Here is a 20,124-nt window from a genome sequence, read left to right as displayed (position 1 = left end):
CATTATACATTACCTTTTTTCTAATTTTTTTTTAATCTATTGGACATCCAGCTGTTTACCTCCCACCACCATAAAAACCCTCCCTTCTACTCCTTTCCTGTCTTTTAAACAGTTGTCTTTGTGACATTTCCCTTTTTGACCAGCAACTTTTCTTCCTTAAGTGCCTTGAGCAAAGTCATCATTGAATGCAGTTCAAGCTGTCCCAACCAAATCCCCTTTTCCCTGCTTGTTTGATGCCTGGAATTGAAGCAATTCCAGTAAAGTTTTGAAGCTGATTTCCCCGTACAGAACCCACACTGACTCCTCCTCAGTACTCAGCCATTGGTGCTGCTTCACAGCATCCATGAATTCACGAAGTGCAGGTGGCTGTAGTTTGAAATTCCTTCCAGAAGCTGCTGTGCCATTTGCTGTGACATTGTACCGAGGGAGAGGTCGCCATCCCAGCTGGGAGCTCAGCTTGTTCATCCCTGAGCTCCCTCGGAGCCGTAGGTGGCACCGTCTGGTCCTGGTGACTTGTTGCTGCTCATTTCAGCTGAACTTTCATCTCTCCTGCAAGCACTTCTGCTCTGAGCAGATTCCCTGTGGAGCTCTCCATATGGAGTATTCCCATGTGAACTCCACCAGCTCTTTCACAGGGAGCACATATGCAAACAAGTCACTGGATTTTCTTCTGCTGAGGCTTTCATCTTCAGGTCAGCCCTTCCCTTTGCTGCGCATCAGTCTCTGCTGACTCCAGCAGTTCCCCTGCTCCTGATTTTTTCAAAACTACTCATTCAAGTTTTATGACTTGAACAGTCCTCATAGTAATTTTTCTTTGTATTATTTTGCTGGGTTGGTTTGTTTCTTTGCTTGTTCTGCATTTCACCTGCCAAATGTTATTCTTTCCATCTCTTACATTTGGACACAAGTTCAATTTACCAAGGATTTCTTCTTACTCTGAGTATCCCACATGCTCCTGTTTAATCACACCAGCTTCCTTTTGCTCTCAGTGCTGTTTTGCTGGGTGGTGAAGCTTTGCTCCTGGCTCATGTGGTGTCTTACACCATCTCCATGCCTCCCATAAGCATTTCTGTCTTTCAGCTGCTCCTTTTACCACGAGTTTCATTTAAAATTGAGTCACAAAGGAAAACTAAGACTATAATCTGATGGTGTTTTCAAGGTGCAAGTATCAGAACACCAAGCCCTGCAATCCACTATATTTCAGATTTGGTATTCCTTAAGCCAGCCAGGATTTCCAGTTGCGTTTTCTGCATGTTGGAATTGGTGATATCATCCTACTTTGATAGGAAGGAGCACTGGAAGGTGCCTGTACCAACATTTCACAGAGTTTACAGGGGGTGTGCAGCCCTGTTACAGCCAGCACCAGGAACGCTGCAGCCTCCTGCCCTGAGCTGGATTTACCAGATTTACCTGCAGGAAACAACTTGGATGAAGAACATCTCCATCAGGGGGAAGCCCTTGGAAAATCAGTTCTTGATCAGAACTGTCCAGGTGTACTCCCAGATAAATGACTCCAATCCTGGGGTTTTAAATATAGAGATATCCCTGCCAGTTGGGCTTCTCTGTAGGTAAGGAGGGCCTTTACAAGAGCTCCATCCTCTGGGGTGCCTTGGGGAGCTGCCACCTTCAAGTTCCTTTCTGACCCTCCTCACTGAGAGGGAAGATGTCTGTGCATGCCAAGATCTGCCCGAATCCCTGATCCCACAACCTCCCCCCAGCAGGCAGGGATGTGTTCACTGCAGTCCCCAAGACGTTCCAAGAGTCAAAATCCCCGTAGCCACTTCTGTCCTCTGGCACAGGGACAGTCTGAGGTCACAGATCACACACCCAGGTGTTGTTATCTCCCTGTTGTCTCCCTGAGCCTCTTCAGGAGATCTGGGCAGTTTCTTTCCACTTGGCTTGGTCCCACAGCCCTTTAACCTGTGGGCATCTCCCCACCTGCTGTACCCCACCTCCCACATTCCCTGGGATCAGGATTCCCCCAAGCACCTCCATCCTGAGTCCCACCCATCCCTGATTCCCTCAGAGGAATTTCCCCACTGCCCCACCAGCCTCGGGCTGCAGCCTGTCCTTGTGCTCACAGCAGCGGCATTGAAACATCTGCACCAACTTTTCCCTGCTTGGTGCTGCTCAAGTGTTAAAGGGCTCTAAGACTGCACTTTGTTTTGATAAACATGATTCCTGGTATTAAAATGGAAAACTGGCAGGACAAATAGCAGCCTTTTTAAACAGGCAAGTGAAAATAAGTCAATACTTCTGCCCTATTCAGTGGATTACCTCAATAAACAAAATAGTCCTTATGTCCCATTTTATATTAATCAAAAACTGGATTTCACTTCAAGGAAAGAATTAATGTTTCCTTTAAAAAAAAGATTACTCATGACAGGAAATTTGACTGGGTCCTGCTTGTTTTTTTCATACTAAAGGGCATTTTGGGCTGCCTGAACAGAAAAGTTGCAGTACAAATGTGGTTTGAGAGTGGCAACTCGACCAAGTGCCTTCAAGTGAACTTCCAGCAGGAAGTTTCAGAAGTTTTTTGCTATTTCCCAAGATGCTTAAAGCCAAAGGATGAAAACCCACCCAAATGTTAATAATTCAGAACTTCCTGTGCAGATATTAGAAACAGAATATAATTTTGGAAGTCCACAGCAGATCAATTTTCTAACAAATTGAATACAAGCAAGACCAACATTGCAACATGAAGTGGCAAAGTGAATCCTGATTGAAAAATCAAAATTCTAAATGGCTTTTACAAAAAAATTTTCACTAAGCACTCCAAGAAAGGCTCTGCATTAAGCACTCAGCAGCTCACATTCTTCTACTGTGAAGCAAGACTAACACCTGGCACTAAATTATCCATTTAGCTCTTCAGGAAACTCAAGTGATGTTCCTTACACTTCTAAGGCAAAAATGGAATAGAAAATAATTATTCATGAAAAGAAAAATAGGCATGTGCTCTGCAAGGGAAATCCTCCTCCCATACTACTTTTACTCATTACTACATTAAAAAAAATCAAAAAGTGATTCTTGGATTGATGACAACTCTTAAAGAAGTGAATAAATAATTCAAATCACCCAGTATTAGATATTTAAACATCTCTGCACATGACTGGAGTGTTTCCTATGCTACGGGGAAGCCACGAGGGCAACCACGTCCACACACAGCTGCTCCCTGAGCTGCCCTAGCACTGCCTTCTGTGCAAGGCTTTGGAACAGAGAACAGAGAGCTGGTCCAGCTCCCTGGGAATCCTGCCTGCTCCAAGGCCCATCTCCAGCAGCCCCAGCTGCAGTCCTGGACTCAGATCCCAGAGGGTCCCTTTGCCCCACGCCAGCTCCTGGGGCACTGCTCCTGCCTGCAGGGACTGCCAGCAGTCAGGGTGACAGCTCTGAAGGCAGCTGGAAGGGAAGGGGAAAAAGCCAGAGAGCAGACATGGATTCATTCCAACCTTTACTTTGTTTGCTCTTTTTTTGTTTGTATTTTTTTGAAATAGAGCTTCCATGCAGAGTTCTCCAGAGTAAGTGCTGATGCCAGAGCCTGCCCCGCTGGCCTTGGCACTGCCACAGACACTTCTGCCACATGGGAGGAAAAGCTTTTGCTACATGACTTTTTTTCTTTTTTTTTTTTCTTTTTTTTAACTTTTAGGCCAACAACATGTTCTCATCTGAACATTACAGTTAATGAATGCTATCAAGAATTCCTAACAAAAACTGTACATGAGTTTACAAACGTATTAACATATAAATAATGAGAAGCTTCCTGCCTGGAGCTCCACAGTAGTCTTTTTGCTTGAGAATATAATACTGGAAGGGCAGACCCGATCCCTTTCCACAGCACCAGTCAGAGCTGGCTTAGTCCAGTCAGCCATTCTGCTCAAGCATCACAGGGTTTTTCTTCAGTGCCTCTGGCTTTGATAAGCAGTCTGTCATACTGTGCAAAAGCAAGAGTCCAATGCCTTTGGGAAGGAATCCTGCTGCTGAGAGGCCTCTGCCGCCCGGTCACCGCTCAGGGCCGAGCTCCTGCTGGAAGGTTCTTTTCTTCTCCCGACAGTGCTTCTTGTGGGCCGGCCAGTCCTTCTGCTGGCACTGCGAGCCGCAGTACCGCGCCACCTGGCAGCGCCCACAGATGTTGAACTCGCGGAGCTGGGAACAAAAGGTGCTGTTAGAGGGGCTGCTCAGTGCCAGGAGAGCCTCAGCATCCCCCCAGGGGACACCCCAGCAGCTCTGCCAAGAGGAACCAGCAGCATTCCCAAGGAGCTGCACCATCAGGCGGGTGGCCACGGTCACCGAGTCCAGGTGCACCCCTGAGAGCCAGGAGCAATCCCTCCCCTGGGCCTCTCTCCATGCCTGCCACAAACAGGACAAGGCTGAACAGCCTACGCTGGAAAAGGGCAGGGTGAGAGGGATATTGGGAGGAAATCCTTCCTGGGAGGCCCTGGGGCAGCTGGGACTGCCCCTGGATCCCTGGCAGTGCCCAAGGCCAGGCTGGACAGGGTTTGGAGCAGCCTGGGACAGTGGGAGGTGTCCCTGCCCATGGAATGAGATGAATTGTAAAGTCCCAACCCAAGCCAGTCTGGGATTCTGGGATTCTATGAAACACAAACACCCCACCATGAGTTTCAGCGAACCAGAAGGGTTTGGAGCAATCCTCTTTGTGCTTCTAAAATGTGTTCAATTTATAGACAAAATATTGGAGCATTACACATTTGTTGTCACAATGCTCCTGTTTTGTCAACTCAAGTTCTGTTTTCAACTACAAACAAACACCTGAAATTCAGAAATTATCAGGAGGGCTGCACAACCTCAGCCATTGCCAAATTACTGTTATCCAGGGAGCTTTTGGGCACAGACCCAAATAAAAGGCAGAGCTGCCTCTGTTACAAATAAAGAGAATTTAAGATCATTTTTGCAAATGTTCCCTTCCCCACAGCAGAAAGTGGAACACAATAGGTTTAGCCTACTCAGCATCTGCTATCCCAAGAAAAGCCCTTGTTTATAGATAAGGCATCTGTGTGACAGAGGCACAGCCCTTGCACAGCTCATTCTCTCACTCCTGATGTTGCTTTATCTTCCTCCAGCAGAACTTTTCCTCCCAGCTCTCCCCTGAATGAAGGCCACTGCAATTCACCTTCACCTCAGGAAATGGTAACCAGGTTATTTTTTGATTCCATGACCATGCAAACCCTCCTAGAATGCTTCCTGCTGCCTCACACAGCTGCTCACTCATCCCAGCTCTGCTCCCTGCAGGAAAGCTCCCACCTGGCTTTTTGTGCACTCTGCAGAAATCACCCTCCTCCCAGCAGCCCCCTACCATCCACTGCTCCAGCTCAAACCCACATTCCCTCCTGTAAGAAAACTGAAAACTATCACAGGCTCAGGAGGTTCAGGCCAAAGAAAACCTGAGTGGAAGAAAATCGTTGCTTTTAGCTACTGAGTGGCTCATGTAAAGCTCTACATTTTAAATAACAAATAAATCCCTAGATACACCACTAGCCCAAGGATTCCATGCTCACTCCCAGCTCTCTGAACCCACCTGTTTTTCAATCATTGTGCAGGGAGGGTAGTGACATTCATAGTAAGTGCAGGAGTTCTCTTCCTCCTCCACAACATCCCCATTAGCATTGTAATATCTGGTTACATTCAGGACAGGAAACTGCTCTTCTATGGGGTCTGTAGGAAGTTGTTGGATTGCCAGCCAGTACAGACTTTGTTCCCTGGAAAAAAAAAAGTACAATTTAGTACATCAATTCATAATAATGATACTGAGACATCAATTCCAAATTTATTAATAAATAAGGTTAACATTGTATTTAGCCTCAGATTGCACATACTGTTCATATATTGGGTGTTTTTAAGTTTTTTTTAGCCTAAATGCAAACCCCAAAAGTTTAAAGGTATCAATCAAGAAACATTTACATAGAGAAAAGTTAATTCTGTGCAAAATTATTCACACTAAATCAAAATCAATTTCTGGCATGAAGTCTGTTTCTTGTTCTTGAACCCCCAAAATCATGTAGAGCATTTGTAATTCACTATAGCTTCTCAAAATCAGTTTAATCAGCTCTAAACACCCCAATGTTAAAGCTGCTGCTGCTGCAGGTGTTTCAGGAGAAGAGTGAAGTGAAGTCTGTGGGTCTGGATGTTCACTGATTATCCAGATCCATCCTAGCACAGAGTGTGATGTGCTGAGTGGATTCAGTGAAACCCAGCCCATGGGGAGCTCCCCCAAGCTGCTGCTGAGAGGTGCTGGAAGCTGAGCCCAGAACCCACCCTGAGGGAGCCCAACCCCAGCTCACAGCTCCCAGCAGGAGCCTCCATCCTGCAGCTCCCAGCAGGAGCACCCATCCTGCAGCTCCCATCAGGGGCCTCCATCCTGCAGCTCCCATCAGCAGCACCCATCCTGCAGCTCCCACCAGGAGCACCCATCCTGCAGCTCCCATCAGCAGCACCCAACCTGCAGCTCCCAGCAGCAGCACCCATCCTGCAGCTCCCATCAGGAGCACCCATCCTGCAGCTCCCATCGGGAGCACCCATCCTGCAGCTCCCATCGGGAGCACCCATCCTGCAGCTCCCATCGGGAGCACCCATCCTGCAGCTCCCATCGGGAGCACCCATCCTGCAGCTCCCATCGGGAGCACCCATCCTGCAGCTCCCATCAGCAGCACCCATCCTGCAGCTCCCACCAGGAGCACCCATCCTGCAGCTCCCATCAGCAGCACCCATCCTGCAGCTCCCATCGGGAGCACCCATCCTGCAGCTCCCAGCAGGAGCCTCCATCCTGCAGGTCCCATCAGCAGCACCCATCCTGCAGCTCCCATCGGGAGCACCCATCCTGCAGCTCCCATCGGGAGCACCCATCCTGCAGCTCCCATCAGGAGCACCCATCCTGCAGCTCCCATCAGGAGCACCCATCCTGCAGCTCCCATCAGGAGCACCCATCCTGCAGCTCCAGTTCCCACTGGGATTTCTGAGGGGCAGAAGGCACTGAGATGTGCAGAATGCCCTAAGCCTCTGCCCAGCTGGGAGGGCACAGAGGTTTCCTGCTCCACCTGGCACAGCCCTGAGGGTGAGATGGGTGGGGTGGTCCCTGCACAGCAGGACATGAGCACAGACTGAGCCCCAGCTGAGGAAGCCAGGACAGGGATGTGTAAAGCACCCAAAGTTTTATCAAAAAGGCTCTGCCAAGGCAAAAATCACTGAAGGAAGGAGACAACATCTGAAGAGCTGTCCATTCCCCTGCTCCATACCTTTGTTTGCTGGAGATGTCCTCAGCCTTGGGCTTCCAGCCCCAGGGCACGAGGCGCAGATTGTCCAGGCGGTTGTCCACGGTCACCGAGTTCAGGTGCACCACCTGGAAGCCAGGAGCAATCCCTCCCCTGTGCCTCTCCCTGCAGGACACAAAACCAACCTGAGGGTCAGTGCTGAACAGGAACAGCTAAAAAACAAAGGATCACAGCAATTGCAGAGGTAATGTGAGCTGGGAGCTGCTGGCACTGGGCTGCAAACAGACTCCAGGGGCTACTCCCAGGAGAAAGTGCCTTTCTCCAGCAGGTGGTTTCAATTATAAATCAGTTGAATCAAAAGATAAAATAGAGTCATTTTAAGCATGTTGCTTAGTTCCAGAGCCTACTCCTCCAGTTACTGCTAAAGATCCATGGAATTATAGTGCTCCTTGGAAGGTGCCAATACTGGCTTATTATTCCCATAGGAAATTCCATCAGACACATTTGTGCAACTTTGGCACTGGTGTGGTGTCACAGGGCTCATTATTTATGAAGAAACATCTCTGAACAGCAACAGAACAGAGGTTTCACCAAGTATGCAAATCTTTTTACACTGTAATTGCATGTCACACTGAAAGTCTGAAATTACTCCACAATTGACCAAGAGACACCTGAAACTTGCCCAAAACCCAAAGCAGGGCTAAGCCAGGATGGCTGCAAGGAGAAATCTTCCCTACTGCCTTCTAAGAGTTTCCATTTGCCTTTCCCCCTTCTTTTCACCTCTCCTCTCTCCGTTTCATCGAGTTCACTGTCAAACACCCTCATGCCTGGACAAGTTTTGGTATCACTTCTTGCAGGAATCCCCATCCCAGCTGAAATGCAAGGCCTGGACAGAGGGCTGTGTCCCTGTGACTGCTCTGCCATGAGGAACCTCCCAGCCCAGGAGAACAAGGACCAAGCAGAGCTGACAGCACACACTGAGGGTAACCCAGCACCTCCTCATGGACACCTCCCAGCAGCTTCACCCCAGCCCAGCCTGGACACTGAGCCCTGCTCAGCCTTCACTGAACATTTCAGCTCAAATAGTTATTTTAATTTTTAAGAGATATTTGTCTGAGTTGAAAAATTCCCACCTTTTTTAACCTTTATAAAGCTCAGCATTACCCAGCAGAGTAGGAAACTCATTTTAACATGCCTTACAATGAAAAATGTAGGATTTTGTATTCTTGGTCTAAATCCATCCAGATATGTCTAAGTTATGTACCTTGGGGGTAAGAAAAACTTGCACTTCACATATGCCCCAAAACTTGGTAGAATTTAATGAGGAGAATCCCCCTGGAGAGGCTACAAGCAGCACCTCACACAGAAGTGTGCTCCAGCTCCCACCAGGTAATTCCTGTGAGAATTCCCTGCATGGGAACAGAGCCTGGAGCCCCCTGCCAGGGAGGAGCTGGGCCTCCATGGAACAGGGAAAAGCTCTTCCCTTTGAAGGTAAAACCAATAAAATCCTTCTTTTGGGGAAAAAGAAACCAAACTACAGACATTAAAGCAAACAAACTATGGCAAAGAGTCTGCTGAAGTGCCCTAAAGGAGGAATCCCAGAATCCCAGCTTGATTGGGTTGGAAGGGACTTTAAAACTCAGGGACACCTGCCACTATCCCAGGGTGATCCAAGCCCCATCCAGCCTGGCCCTGGACACTTCCAGGGGTTCCCCATCCTCCCAGGGAACAATTCCTAATTCCCAATATCGCATCCCTCCCTGCCCTCTGCACTGGGAAGCCATTACAGTAACAGCTGTCATGTACTTTGAGTTGTTGAAGGCCAGCAGAGGGTCTGGCAAAGGGAATCAGGAGTCCTGAGGGCTCCAAGAAGTGGAGAACTGCTGGAGATGAGCATCAGTCAGATATGGAGACAGGGAAGGAGTTAAGGTTCTTAGAATGAGCCTGGGACAAAGTGCCAGCTGGAGAGATGGGACAGATAGGAGACAGGAATCTGGGAGGAGGAGACACAAGTTCAGAGCAAGAACAGACTGTGCAGGGGGGAAAGGGAAGGGGATCCCAAGACTAAGTTCAGAAATATTCTTGATTTGATTAGATGAGTTTAGAAACTGCTGGAGCTGGGCAAAGAGAGAGGATTATGAGAGGTTGTCCCTGACACTGGGATGTCACAGCAGGGTTGCACCCTGCTCCTCCACAGCCCAGATCTGCACCCAGCACCCCTAAAAGCAAATTCTGACCAATTCTTTCCCACACTGAGCCAGTCTTTACCTCCTTGTATAAAACCCCATTTATCTACATCACTGCCAGCTTTTCTGTGGCCTCAAGTGACAAAAGCCTAAGTCAAGCTGGAAGCTGGGCCTTGCTGGTGAGCAGTCAGTGTTAAACACCACTGCACTGAGATGCCAGACCTGGTAATGCCAAATTCAGGGTGATCCCTTCTCTCCAAGCTTTGAACACAGGAGCACTCCCCTCCCCAGGCCTCTCTGTGACCACCCCAGCTCACCCAAAGTGAGCAGCAAGGACAGACAGACAGACCCTGCCTTGGGAACAGCCTCAGGAATGCAGCCAGAACTGCAGAGCTGGAGCTCCTGCCTCCCCCTGCACTCCTGAGCTCCTGCAAGATGCCAGGCAAACCCTTCCCCCAGGACTTCTCAGGGATCATCTGGATTCTGTTCTTTGGGTATTTCAGCAGCTCAGAGCCCAGGACTGGAATACAAATGCAGACACAGCAATTCCAAGCACCAGGAACCAGAACCGAGCCTGTTATAGGCAGCAAGATGGCAAGGGCTCTAAAAAAAACCCTTAAAAACCCCCAGAAATCAGGTCCTGGATGTCTTTTTGAACATGCAGTTGGTGCTACTTATGACTAATCCCCTTCTGCTGCTGCTGCTGTTCCCCAGGGAACATCTCCACACCAGCAGAACAGAGAGCTGGGATTGCTCCACAGGGAACTGAGGAGGGACAAGACTCCTGCAGAGACACCAAACCCTGCTTTGGGGGAGCCAAGACTCCATGTGGAAATCACAGCAAGCTGCAGAGAGCCTGAAGAACCATCAGGAAGTTCTCCCTGTAAGAATTTTTGCAGCTCACGTGGGGAATTTCCAGCTACTGATGCCTTTTGATCCCACAGTTGCCTCTGCACAGGGCAGCAGGAGAAGGTTCCTGTCACTGCTGCAGCTCCAGCAGATCCAGGATTTCTATCCCAAGGGCCTCATGACATGGACAAAGATACCTGCTTAACTAGAAAAGAAAAAAAATCTGTTTACTTGCATCTACCACATGCTACTCACTGTCTCTTAAACCAGAGGCACACAATTGGGTTGGTTTTTCATGTTTCTGGGGTTCATGTGCAGAGAACTGAATCACACACCTACACCTGCAGTAATCCATGATCTTTGGTTTTTATTCATGCAAGGAGTCAGGCTGGCACTGGGAAGTGCAATCAGTGCCTGCCCCTGCCCAGCTCTCCTGACTCTGACAGGCTCCCAACCTCCAGCACTGCCCTGCTCACCAAGGGAAGGACCTGACCCTGCTCCCCAGTCCTGCTCTGTGCTCAGAGCAGCCCCAAAACTGCTCTGTTTAGGGGGGGCAGAAACTTCACAGCCCCTGCAGAGACTCAGCCTCTGCCCTGCAGTGTTTGAGCTGCAACTGAAGATCAGCAGCACCAACACCTTCAGGACCAGGATGAATTCACAGGAACAGCAGAGATATTTTAGATCTTCTACTCCAGAAATCTGACTGCAACTTCAGAAGTGCAGCTCTGCTTGCCTGGCAGCTCACACCCCCCTGTGCCTCTCCAAAATCCCCATTACACACAATCTCTTATTTTTAACCACAGCCCATGCTCGAGTGACACAATTTGAATTTCCTAACTGAATATGCTCAAATGACTTCCTAATTTGAGTAAAACAAGCCAGGAGAGGCAATGGCTGGGCTGTGTCATAAACAAATAGCTGGGATGTCATCATTTACACAGCCTTCAACAACTGACCTGAATAATTTTCAGGTGCTGTTTAATGCTACTTACAGATAATAATTATGACTGTCTGAGGTTCACAGTTAGCAGCAGCTGTCAGTGATTTGCTCCACATATTGCAGCCAATTTCATAATTTCAACAAAGTTCTATGTGCAATAAGATTAAATATTAACAGATGCAGGTTAAAATCCATATTTAATAAGCAGACTGGAAATAATAATCTGATATTCTTCCTGTCTCCTTCCTCCTGTGCAAAGCCTGGTTCTAGGGGGATAAAAAGATAACCTGGAAAAATAAAGGGCATCCTGGGCACTGTGACTTCCAAAGATGTGGAATTGAATAGAAAATATGCTTAATTTTTCCAAAAAGGCTTTTAAAATAAATAAGATTTCTTCAGCAGATCTCATCTTTTTTGATGGTACAAACCCATCAACATCTAGATGGGCAACAGATGAGCTCAGAGGGTGAACTGCTCTCACAAATGAGGAAATTGGCCCCTGAAACTTAATGAAACTATGAAGGATTTCAAGGATTTGTAGAGTATGGAAAATAAGATGCAGCAGCTGAAATAAACCATCAGCAGCATCACCTCAGGCAGTTTTGCAGAAAGCCATAAAAAACCCCTCAAAGTTTGAATTCATCAGAGTTCCCTCTCTCCAGTGCTCTACCAATTCTCAGGGGACAAAAAACCTCACAAACCTTTAAAGGTTTGTCTTCCTGTTCATCCCCCAGCTGAAGTTTGGGCAGCATCCTCAGGTGCAAACAGGGTGTCCATGAACCTTCCTCTGCTCTCCCTGCCTGGAATGTTCCATGGGCTCTGCTGTGAAAGGACCCCGCACCCCAAACCCTGTGGGCACCCTGAGCTGGGTTTGCCCCTCTCCTGAGGGCACTTGGGCAGAGGGATCACCCCTCACAATCTGGGGCAGCCAAGGGCACCCCTGGTTTTGTGCTGCCTGCTGTACCCACCAGAGCAGCTCGTGCAGGAGGCGCCCCGAGCCCCGGCCCCGGTTCTTGTCGAAGGCGTAAGCGAAGATTTTAGCACCATTTCCATCAGCATCCACCTCCATGCGAGCCTAGAGGGAAGGGAAAGGCTGTGAGAGCAGCCCATGGGGCACACAGCACCCCTCCACTGGCATGCACCCCACAGCTGGGGGATGCACCCCACATCTCACACTTGTCCCTACAGGTCCCTTGAGTTCGGGGGGGTCTGAGCTGTCCCAAAGCCCCAGGGGGACCCAGCCAGCCCAGCCTGGGGGGCACCAGCTGGGGACACCCCCAGCACTGCTGTGCTCCCTGGGCCAGCTGTTGGCACCTCTGGGTGCTGAAAGCCAAAGGGCACCTCCATCCCTGCCAGAAGGGGTCCCTGGGGGCTGTGGTGTGGGATGGACCCTGTGGAGCCCAGGGAAAGGGCAGGGGGAGCTGGGGTTGCCTGGATAAAGCACAGCAGGAATGCAGCTCTGGGGATGGGATTCATGGCAGGATCCTCACTCTGCCCCTGGCAGCCACCAGGGCTTTGCTCCAGCACTGCCCCATCATCACCCACCTTGCTGGGAGAGCGAGGGCCTGCCATTTTTCCTGCATTTCCATATTTTTCTGCCCTCCACAATGCTGTTCAAAGCTCACAAAGCACAGCAAGAACTTGATGCGTTTGGACAGTCAGGGTGTGTTACCACCACAGTGACAGACACTCACAGTGGCTGCCAGAGGGGAGGAATGGACAAACAGGGAGAGTTCTGGCAGTAGCACTGCCCAAACTCCTAAAATCAACAAGAGCAGCCCCAAAGCATCCACTGCACTGCAGAAATGTAGCAGATGATGGTCCCTCCTCCAAAAAAACCACCTTTATTTGTTGAAAATTTTGTAATCATTGTCTTTCACTTTCACAGCCTTGGTAGAACCCATTTTCCAGTGGATGTGAAGAGGAAAAACTTTTTTCTGGTCCCATAATCAGTTACAATAGTACAAGTTTTCCTCATCCAAAACTAAGTGCAGAGTGAACATTCTTAATGTTTGCCAAACCACGGGAGGGCAAATTATCAGTTCTTCAAAAGCATACAAATAATATGAAAATGAAAAAAAATAGAAAATAAATTAGTAAATAAATGTTTTAAAACAAGGTTTGTCTAATTGGGAAAAAAAGAAAAACCCAGAACTTTTCCTGCTTGGAATCTCCCACGTTGGGACTTCAGTAAGTTCAAAGTGGTTTTTTTTCCGCCAATCGGGGGAGTTGCAGGCTCAGCTCCTCCAGGGTCTGCTCGGCTGGAGCAGGGCACGAGGAGAGGGCAGAGCCGGAGCTCCAGCGGGGCCCGGGAGGGCGGCGGGGCCGGGGCAGCCCCGGGCAGGGGGGACTCACAGAACCCGGGCAAACACCGGGAGAGAAGCGCGGGCAGTGGCGGGGCTCACCTCGAAGGAGTAGCTCTCCACCAGCGGGATGTCCTGCTCGTCGATCAGCGTGTACTTGGTCTGCAACACAGCGAGAGAGAGAGAGAGCGCCGTCAGCGCGGCCCCGGCACGGCTCGGCAAGGCCCGGGACTGCACGGTGCGGCCCCGGCTCGGAGCGGCCCCGGCCCGGCCTCAGCGTGGCCCTGGCAAAGCACAGAACGGCCCGGCCCGCCCGGCCGGATCCCGCGCCCCGGCCCCGCCGCCCCCCGGCCCAGCCCGGCCCGGCCCGGCCCGTCCCGCCGTGCCCCGCGCTCACCTTGCCGGCCACGCGGCCGAGCCGGACGATGCCCAGTTTGAAGTCGGTCATGGCGGGGCCGGGCCGGGGCCGCCGCTCGCCCCGCGCCGCTGCCACGCGCCGCCGCCTCGCGCACACCCGGGGGGCGGGGCCGCCGCGCCACCGCCCCCCCGCCGCCCCTCGGCCAATGGCGGCCCGGGCCACCGCCCACCCGCGCCCGGCGGACCAATGGGAGCCCGCGCCGCCCTCGCGTCACTCCCGCGAACGCCGCCGCCGCGGCCAATGTGCGCGCGGCGCGCCGCGGCCCGGGTCACGTGGGACGGGGCCCCGCGCGCGGGCGCGGGCGGCGCGGGCGCGGGAGGCGCGGGCGGTGACGTCACGTTCGCGGGAAGCTCCGTGCCGGCGGCGGCGGGGGCGCGGCCGCGCTTAAAGGGACCGCAACCACCCCCCCCCCCGGGGCCGAACGGGGACAACGGGAACGGGGACAGGGCCGGGGACACCCCCGGGACCCCAGGAAGGGAACAGGGACACCCCAGGGCCTCGGAGCCCCGGCTGGCGTGCCGGTGGCACATGGCGGCGGCCCCGCCGCGTGGGAGCGCCCGCTCTGCCCGGCCCGGCCACCCCGCGCTGCCCCGACGGGCCCTGCCGGGGGAGAGCCGCGTCCCGGCCGGATCGGGCAGGGATCAGAGGGGCCGGAGCTGGGGACACCCACCGGGATCCCGGGGTGCAGGTCCCGGCCGTGCCCAGGACAGCCCGGCATTCCCAACCTCCCGGCGCAGCCCGGAGAGCCGCGCTGCGCTTCGCTGGGCGGCCCCAAGGGGCTGTGCCCTGCCCGGGGACAGCGGCCAGGCCCAGCGGGGACAGCACAGAGCCACCCCAGAGCTGTTGTGGGGTCGCCCCAAGAGCCTCCCCACCAGCGCAGTTACTGCCAGAACTTCCAGCCATTCCAGCACTGGGGGATTACTTCAGGACCTCTGAGGGTGTCACAGCAATTTTTTGGTTCAGATTTCAGCCCAGGGTGTCCTCTACGTCTTCATTCCTTCAGAAAACCCTCAAGATTTGTGGAATCCTTCTCCGAGGGCTGCTCCATCTGCTTATCCCCAGCCTGGATTGATCCCAGAGTTGCAGCTCCAGCACTGGGCCTGGTTAAACCTCATGAGGTTCCCATGAGGTTGTCGAGCTTGCTTGAGCTTTTCCAAGTCCCTCTGGATGGTATCACATCCCTCAGATTTTTCACTTCATCCTCAGCTTGGTGTCACCTGCCAGCCTGCAGAGGTTGCACTTGATCCCTTCATCTATATCATTAATAAAGATACTAAATTAAGAAGATGGGATTAAATGTGACGTTAATGTAGGTTGTTATCTTTGTAACCCTCTGCCTCCTCTTGAAGAAGCATGATTTGGAAAAAATTAATTACTGGCAGGGCAAACCCTCCTTCCAAGCACTGCTTTGCTCCTACCAGAGCATGTGCCCTCAGGCAGCACAGGAAAGGAAAGGTTATGGGTCCTGTTCCAGGAGAACTCCCTGTAAGGAAAAGGAATCATTTTTCCAACTGTTTCCAGCACTGCCAAGTGGAGGGAAACCCACACGGGACAGCCCCAACAGCAGGAGGTTGAACAGCTCCTGAGACTCTCAGGGCTCACTCCAGAGTGGGTTTCCAACACCAGGGGCACAAAGATTTTTAACAGAGTTTAAGGCAGAGCTGCTGCAGAAGGGGCTGCAGCCTCTGCCAGGCTGCCCTGCCTCAGGCACTCCAGGTGTTTGTGAGGCTTCTGTGGAACCCCTGCAAAGGCTCAGCTGGAAGAGACCCAACCCTCCCCTGGCATGGCAGCCAGGCTGGCTGGGGTGAGGATGGGATCCCCCAACCTCTGCAGCCCCCTCAGCCTCTGGCCACTCCACACAAGGGTTTTCTGCCCCTGTTCCTTACCAGAATTTGTGCCACACAAACCCTTGGAGACACTGGACTGGTTACAGAGCACCAGGAGCCACACCTGACCTGTTCAGAGCATCCAAATTATTCCCTGCTTGAAACATGGTAACGTGGTCAATCCAACAAAGGAACCAGATAGAACCACAGAATATCCTGAGCTGGGAGGGACCCACAGGGATCCCCCAGCCCAGCCCCTGTCCCTGCCCAGCCCCCCCCAGCAGCCCCAGCCTGGGCATCCCTGGCAGCGCTGCCCAAAGGCTCCTGGAGCTCTGGCAGCCTCGGGGCCGTGCCCATTCCCTGGGCAGCCTGGGCAGTGCCAGCACCCTCTGGGGGAAGAACCTTGCCCTGAGCTCCAGCCTGCCCTCAGCATGGCAAATCCCTGGAATTTCAGCTGTAATTCTCTTTTCTTCCTGGCTGCCTCAGTGCAAGGCCCTACAATCAGCTGGGGGAAAACAAATCAAAGTTCAGAGCCACAAACTGCTGGTTTTGACTCCATCAGCTGCACATGGAGCTGGGGACAGGGAGGGAGGGGCCAGCCCAGGCCTGGAGCCCTGGCAGAGCTGCCCAAGGCACAGCCACACCAGGCAGGGACAGACACATCCCTGAGCTCCGGGGATTTTCCCATGGCTGGGAATACCCAGGTCAGGCTTTGCTCAGCTTTGCTTTAGGAGTGAGGAGGGTGCAGCTCCCCTCCACAGACAGGAACACAGTGGCATGTTCTGGACAAATGGGGTCTGCCAGAGCTCATTATTTAATAAAAATGGGGTTTTCTGATCATGCCTTTCCCTCTGTCACTACAGCCCCACTTCAGGCTCTGTGGCCCTCAAGTCACCAGGGCAGTGACCCAAAAATTATTAGGGAGCAAAGGACACAAATGGATCTTGTTTTGAATAAGCAAGGCTAAACCTTCTGCTCTCATTCCTCACCCCATTTTTGAACAGCCATACTTCCATCCCTGCCCCAATCCATCCAGAACAGGCATGGACACCAAAGGTGCTGTATTTCAGAAAACAAGGAAAATTCCCAGCATGGGACAGGAACAAATCAAACCAGGAAATGTTTGCAGACAACTGGGTCTTTATTTTAGTATTTAAAGTGCTACAAAAAACTGAAGGAGCCTTCGTGTGGCAACTTCCTTTTCTGCAGTCTTAGCTCTGTTGGAAGAAGCAAACACAGCTCATTAGTGGAGTTTTTCAGTAATTAGATGTTGTACATCAATTTCAGTCAGAGCTGGGTACTCACAGCTGGGCACTCGATGGCACCACTGTTGATGTCATCGATGATGTCATGGGGGTGTCTCCCATCAATGCTGCAGCCCACGGACTGGGCAGTGCCGAGGATCTCCTTGATGGTCCCTGAAGGAGCAGACACAGCCTTGTCAGTGCTTTACCAGGGAAAACATCTGAGGAGCTTACCTGGGGCAGCCTGGGCTAGGGGAAGGTGTCCCTGCCCATGGCAAGGGGTGGAACTCAATCAGGTTTAAGGTCCCTTCCAACCCAAACCTGTCTGGACTCTTGACAGAGAGCTCCTCACAGCTCTCAGCTGTCCCTGTTCCCTCAGGGATTTGCAGGCTGAGCCTCAGGGCTCACCAGGGATCACCAATTCCCTTACCCAGATCTCACACGCTGGATTCCCCCAGGAACACACTGCAAACTCCCTGTGCCCCTCCCCAGGTGCTGGGGCTGCCTGTTCCCAGCCAGCACAGCTCAGCTGGGAGCCCCTTCTGCCAGGCCATGGAGCATTCATTCCCTGCATGCCCCAGGACACGGACCATTCCCTGTGCCCCCCAGGCCATGGGGCATTCCCTGTTTCCCCCAGGCCATGGGGTATTCCCTGCACTGGCCATGGGGCATTCATTCCCCGTGCCCCCCAGGCCATGGGGCATTCCCTGGACAGGCCATGGGGCATTCCCCGTGCCCCCCAGACCATGGAGCATTCCCTGTGCCCCCCAGGCCACGGGGCATTCCCCGTGCCCCACTCACCCGAGAGCTCCCGGGCCAGGGAGCGGTGCCGCATCTGCCGCGCGATGTTGACGATCTCGTCGAAGGTGACGCTGCCACTGTGCTTAACTGGGAGGGAAGAGCAGCAGTGAGGGCACCTGGGCACTGCCAGCCCCCTGTTCCCTCTGGGAAGGCCATTCCCAGCACTCAGACCACAGGAGAGCTGGGGGTTTGCAGCTCCAGCAGGGCTGCTGTCAGTGCTGCTGCTCTCAGATTATCCCCAACTCCTCTTTCCAAGCTGGCATTTCTGCCAGCTCCCCTGGCTGTGCCAGGCCCTGTGCCAACAGCATGATACAGGGCAGGCCCAGGGGCAGGAGTCTGTTCTACCCCAGCTTTGCCCAGAGCAGCTGGGGCTGCCCCTGGATCCCAGGCTGGACAGGGCCTGGAGCCCCCTGGGACAGTGGAAGGTGTCCCTGCCATGGCAGGGGTGGCACTGATGGACTTTTAAGTCCCTCCCAACCCAAACCAATCCATGAGTCCATAATCTCCCATAATTTCCTCAAACACAGAGCTCTGCTGCTGTGCATCTCTTGGTACCCTGGCACTGCAGGGATGCCCAAAGCAGCCTCGTGTCTCATTTACCAGTTTGTGCTGAATAATCCCAAAGAAAGGTACTGGTATTTCCCCTCTTTTAGGCCAAAAATAGAGAACCAAATCCAAGAGAATACTTACTGTTCTTCTGCTTCTTTCTGTCACGAGGTGGCTCCTTCAGAGCTTTGATAATCAGAGCAGAGGCAGAAGGAACAACCTCTATCTAAATACAAAGAAATTAATTTCCCCTCCCATTCTAAATTACTAACGAAGATACTCAACCTATCAATTATTTCAGCAAAAGTAATTGCCAGAGCAGTGTGGGTTTAATCAGCTCCCTCATGCTCCAGGTTTTTTGTGCTGCAGGAATCTGTTCCCAGGTTTTCGGCACAGGCCTCCCCACCAGCAGGAGAGGACTGCTTCCTGCCTGGGGCTTCCTCTCAGCTCACCACTGGAATGTACCAGCCACAGACATCAGAACAGGTACGGTGGCAGGTGGCTACAGAAGTTGGCAAGATTTTAAATTATTTATTTCTATGCTGCTTTAAGGATGGTTTTTTTGCTGGTTCAATGTTCTGTACAAAGAATAATCTACAACAGGATGAAAGTTGAATTTTAGCACTGTTCTCGGGATTCTCCAGCCTGGCAGGTCCCAGGCTCCACATGCATCCCCCCACCCACGTTTTAAGGTCTTCCCAGAAGACCCCCACACACCCCCTGTGTGGCACTCATTTTATCCACCTCGGAAGGATGAAGGGCTGAGTGGACCCTGCCGGGATCCGGGCCGGTGCCTGGAGCAGGCGGAGCCCGGTTGGGCTCCACGCCTGCAGCACGGGCCGGTCCGTGCGGCGTGCGGTACCTGCGCTTGCCTGTTCTGGATCGTCAGCTTCACCGTGATCCGCAGCCCCTTCCAGTCGCCCGTGGCCTTGGCGATGTCATCGCCCACCTTCTTGGGGGACTGAGGGACGAACGTGGAGGTCACACGGGCTCGGGTTAGAGCCGAGAGCCGCAGAGTGCCCCGGCTGCTGCCCCTCTGAGTGCGGCCCTGCTGCACGAAGTGCTCCGGGACGGAGCAGCAGCGCCAGCGGCTCCCCAGCGCCTTCGGAACGCACTTTATCCCTCTCGTTTCAATTTAAATTGAATTTAAATTTTTATCCCTCCCTCACCCTTACATTCCCCCCGGACTCTCTCGTTCCCCAGCAGGACACGCTTCCCACTGCGCCCGGCACATGTCCCATCCCTCCCTCCCCTCTCAGCCCCGCTCCCCCGGCCTCCACCCCCGCTCCCCCCGCTCCCCCGGTACGTACCAGCCCCAGGGGTCCGATCTTGGGCGCCAGCGCGGACGTGGCTCCGACCTCGCCGCCGGTGCAGCGCAGGTAAACTGCGGGGACAGGGCCGCGTCAGCCGCGCCCGCCGAGCCCCGCGGCCCCCGCCCGCCTCCCGCCCCGCTGCCCGCCACCTACCGACTTTGATCTCGTTGGGATCGAACTTGGGCGGCATCGCGGCGGCGGATGGCGGCGGATGGAGGCGGATGGAGGCGGATGGAGGCGGATGGAGGCGGATGGAGGCAAGAGCGCGAAACGAGGTCTCCCGCGGGCAGCGAAAAGACGGCGTAGGCGGCGCGGGCCTGTAATATACCCGCTGAGGTCTCGCGAGATGACAGGAAAGTGTAACTCGCGGCCGAGATCTCGCGAGCGATGAAGATCGGGCTGTGGCGGGATCTCTGTAGATGTGTATTTGTATTTCTATATAATGATTAGATAGATAGATAGATAGACAGATAGATGA

At 52.7% G+C, this 20,124-nt stretch overlaps 2 protein-coding genes and 1 non-coding gene across 4 annotated transcripts; all 3 read right to left on the bottom strand.

Moving 5' to 3' along the window:
• Positions 1–2,614: 2,614 nt before the first annotated feature.
• On the bottom strand, positions 2,615–14,010 carry ZMYND19 (zinc finger MYND-type containing 19). The gene is made up of 6 exons (XM_066562874.1): positions 13,896–14,010; positions 13,601–13,660; positions 12,164–12,270; positions 7,245–7,385; positions 5,531–5,711; positions 2,615–4,140 (listed from the first exon to the last, which is right to left on the bottom strand). The coding sequence occupies exons 1-6, from the start codon at positions 13,944–13,946 to the stop codon at positions 3,997–3,999; spliced, it is 684 nt and encodes a 227-aa protein (XP_066418971.1). The 5' UTR covers positions 13,947–14,010; the 3' UTR covers positions 2,615–3,996.
• A 2,852-nt stretch (positions 14,011–16,862) lies between these two features.
• On the bottom strand, positions 16,863–19,977 carry RPL12 (ribosomal protein L12). Of its 2 annotated transcripts, XM_066562663.1 has the most exons (8): positions 19,874–19,977; positions 19,800–19,843; positions 19,644–19,717; positions 19,196–19,294; positions 18,478–18,559; positions 17,788–17,874; positions 17,048–17,160; positions 16,863–16,959 (listed from the first exon to the last, which is right to left on the bottom strand). In XM_066562663.1, exons 2-8 carry the CDS (start codon positions 19,834–19,836, stop codon positions 16,954–16,956), a joined length of 498 nt encoding a protein of 165 aa, XP_066418760.1. In that variant the 5' UTR covers positions 19,837–19,843; positions 19,874–19,977; the 3' UTR covers positions 16,863–16,953. The 2 variants fall into 2 exon arrangements, with proteins under 2 accessions (XP_066418760.1, XP_066418759.1); XM_066562662.1 differs by having other exon boundaries at positions 19,800–19,925.
• LOC136564885 (small nucleolar RNA SNORA65) lies at positions 18,705–18,832 on the bottom strand. The gene has a single exon (XR_010784774.1). It is a non-coding gene; the product is annotated as a small nucleolar RNA SNORA65 (small nucleolar RNA).
• Positions 19,978–20,124: the final 147 nt, after the last annotated feature.

Source organism: Molothrus aeneus, chromosome 19 (genome assembly GCF_037042795.1).
Source record: "Molothrus aeneus isolate 106 chromosome 19, BPBGC_Maene_1.0, whole genome shotgun sequence".
Lineage (NCBI taxonomy): Eukaryota > Metazoa > Chordata > Aves > Passeriformes > Icteridae > Molothrus > Molothrus aeneus.
Note: the sequence above shows the minus strand (reverse complement) of the source record. Positions and strands in the feature narration are given on the sequence as shown.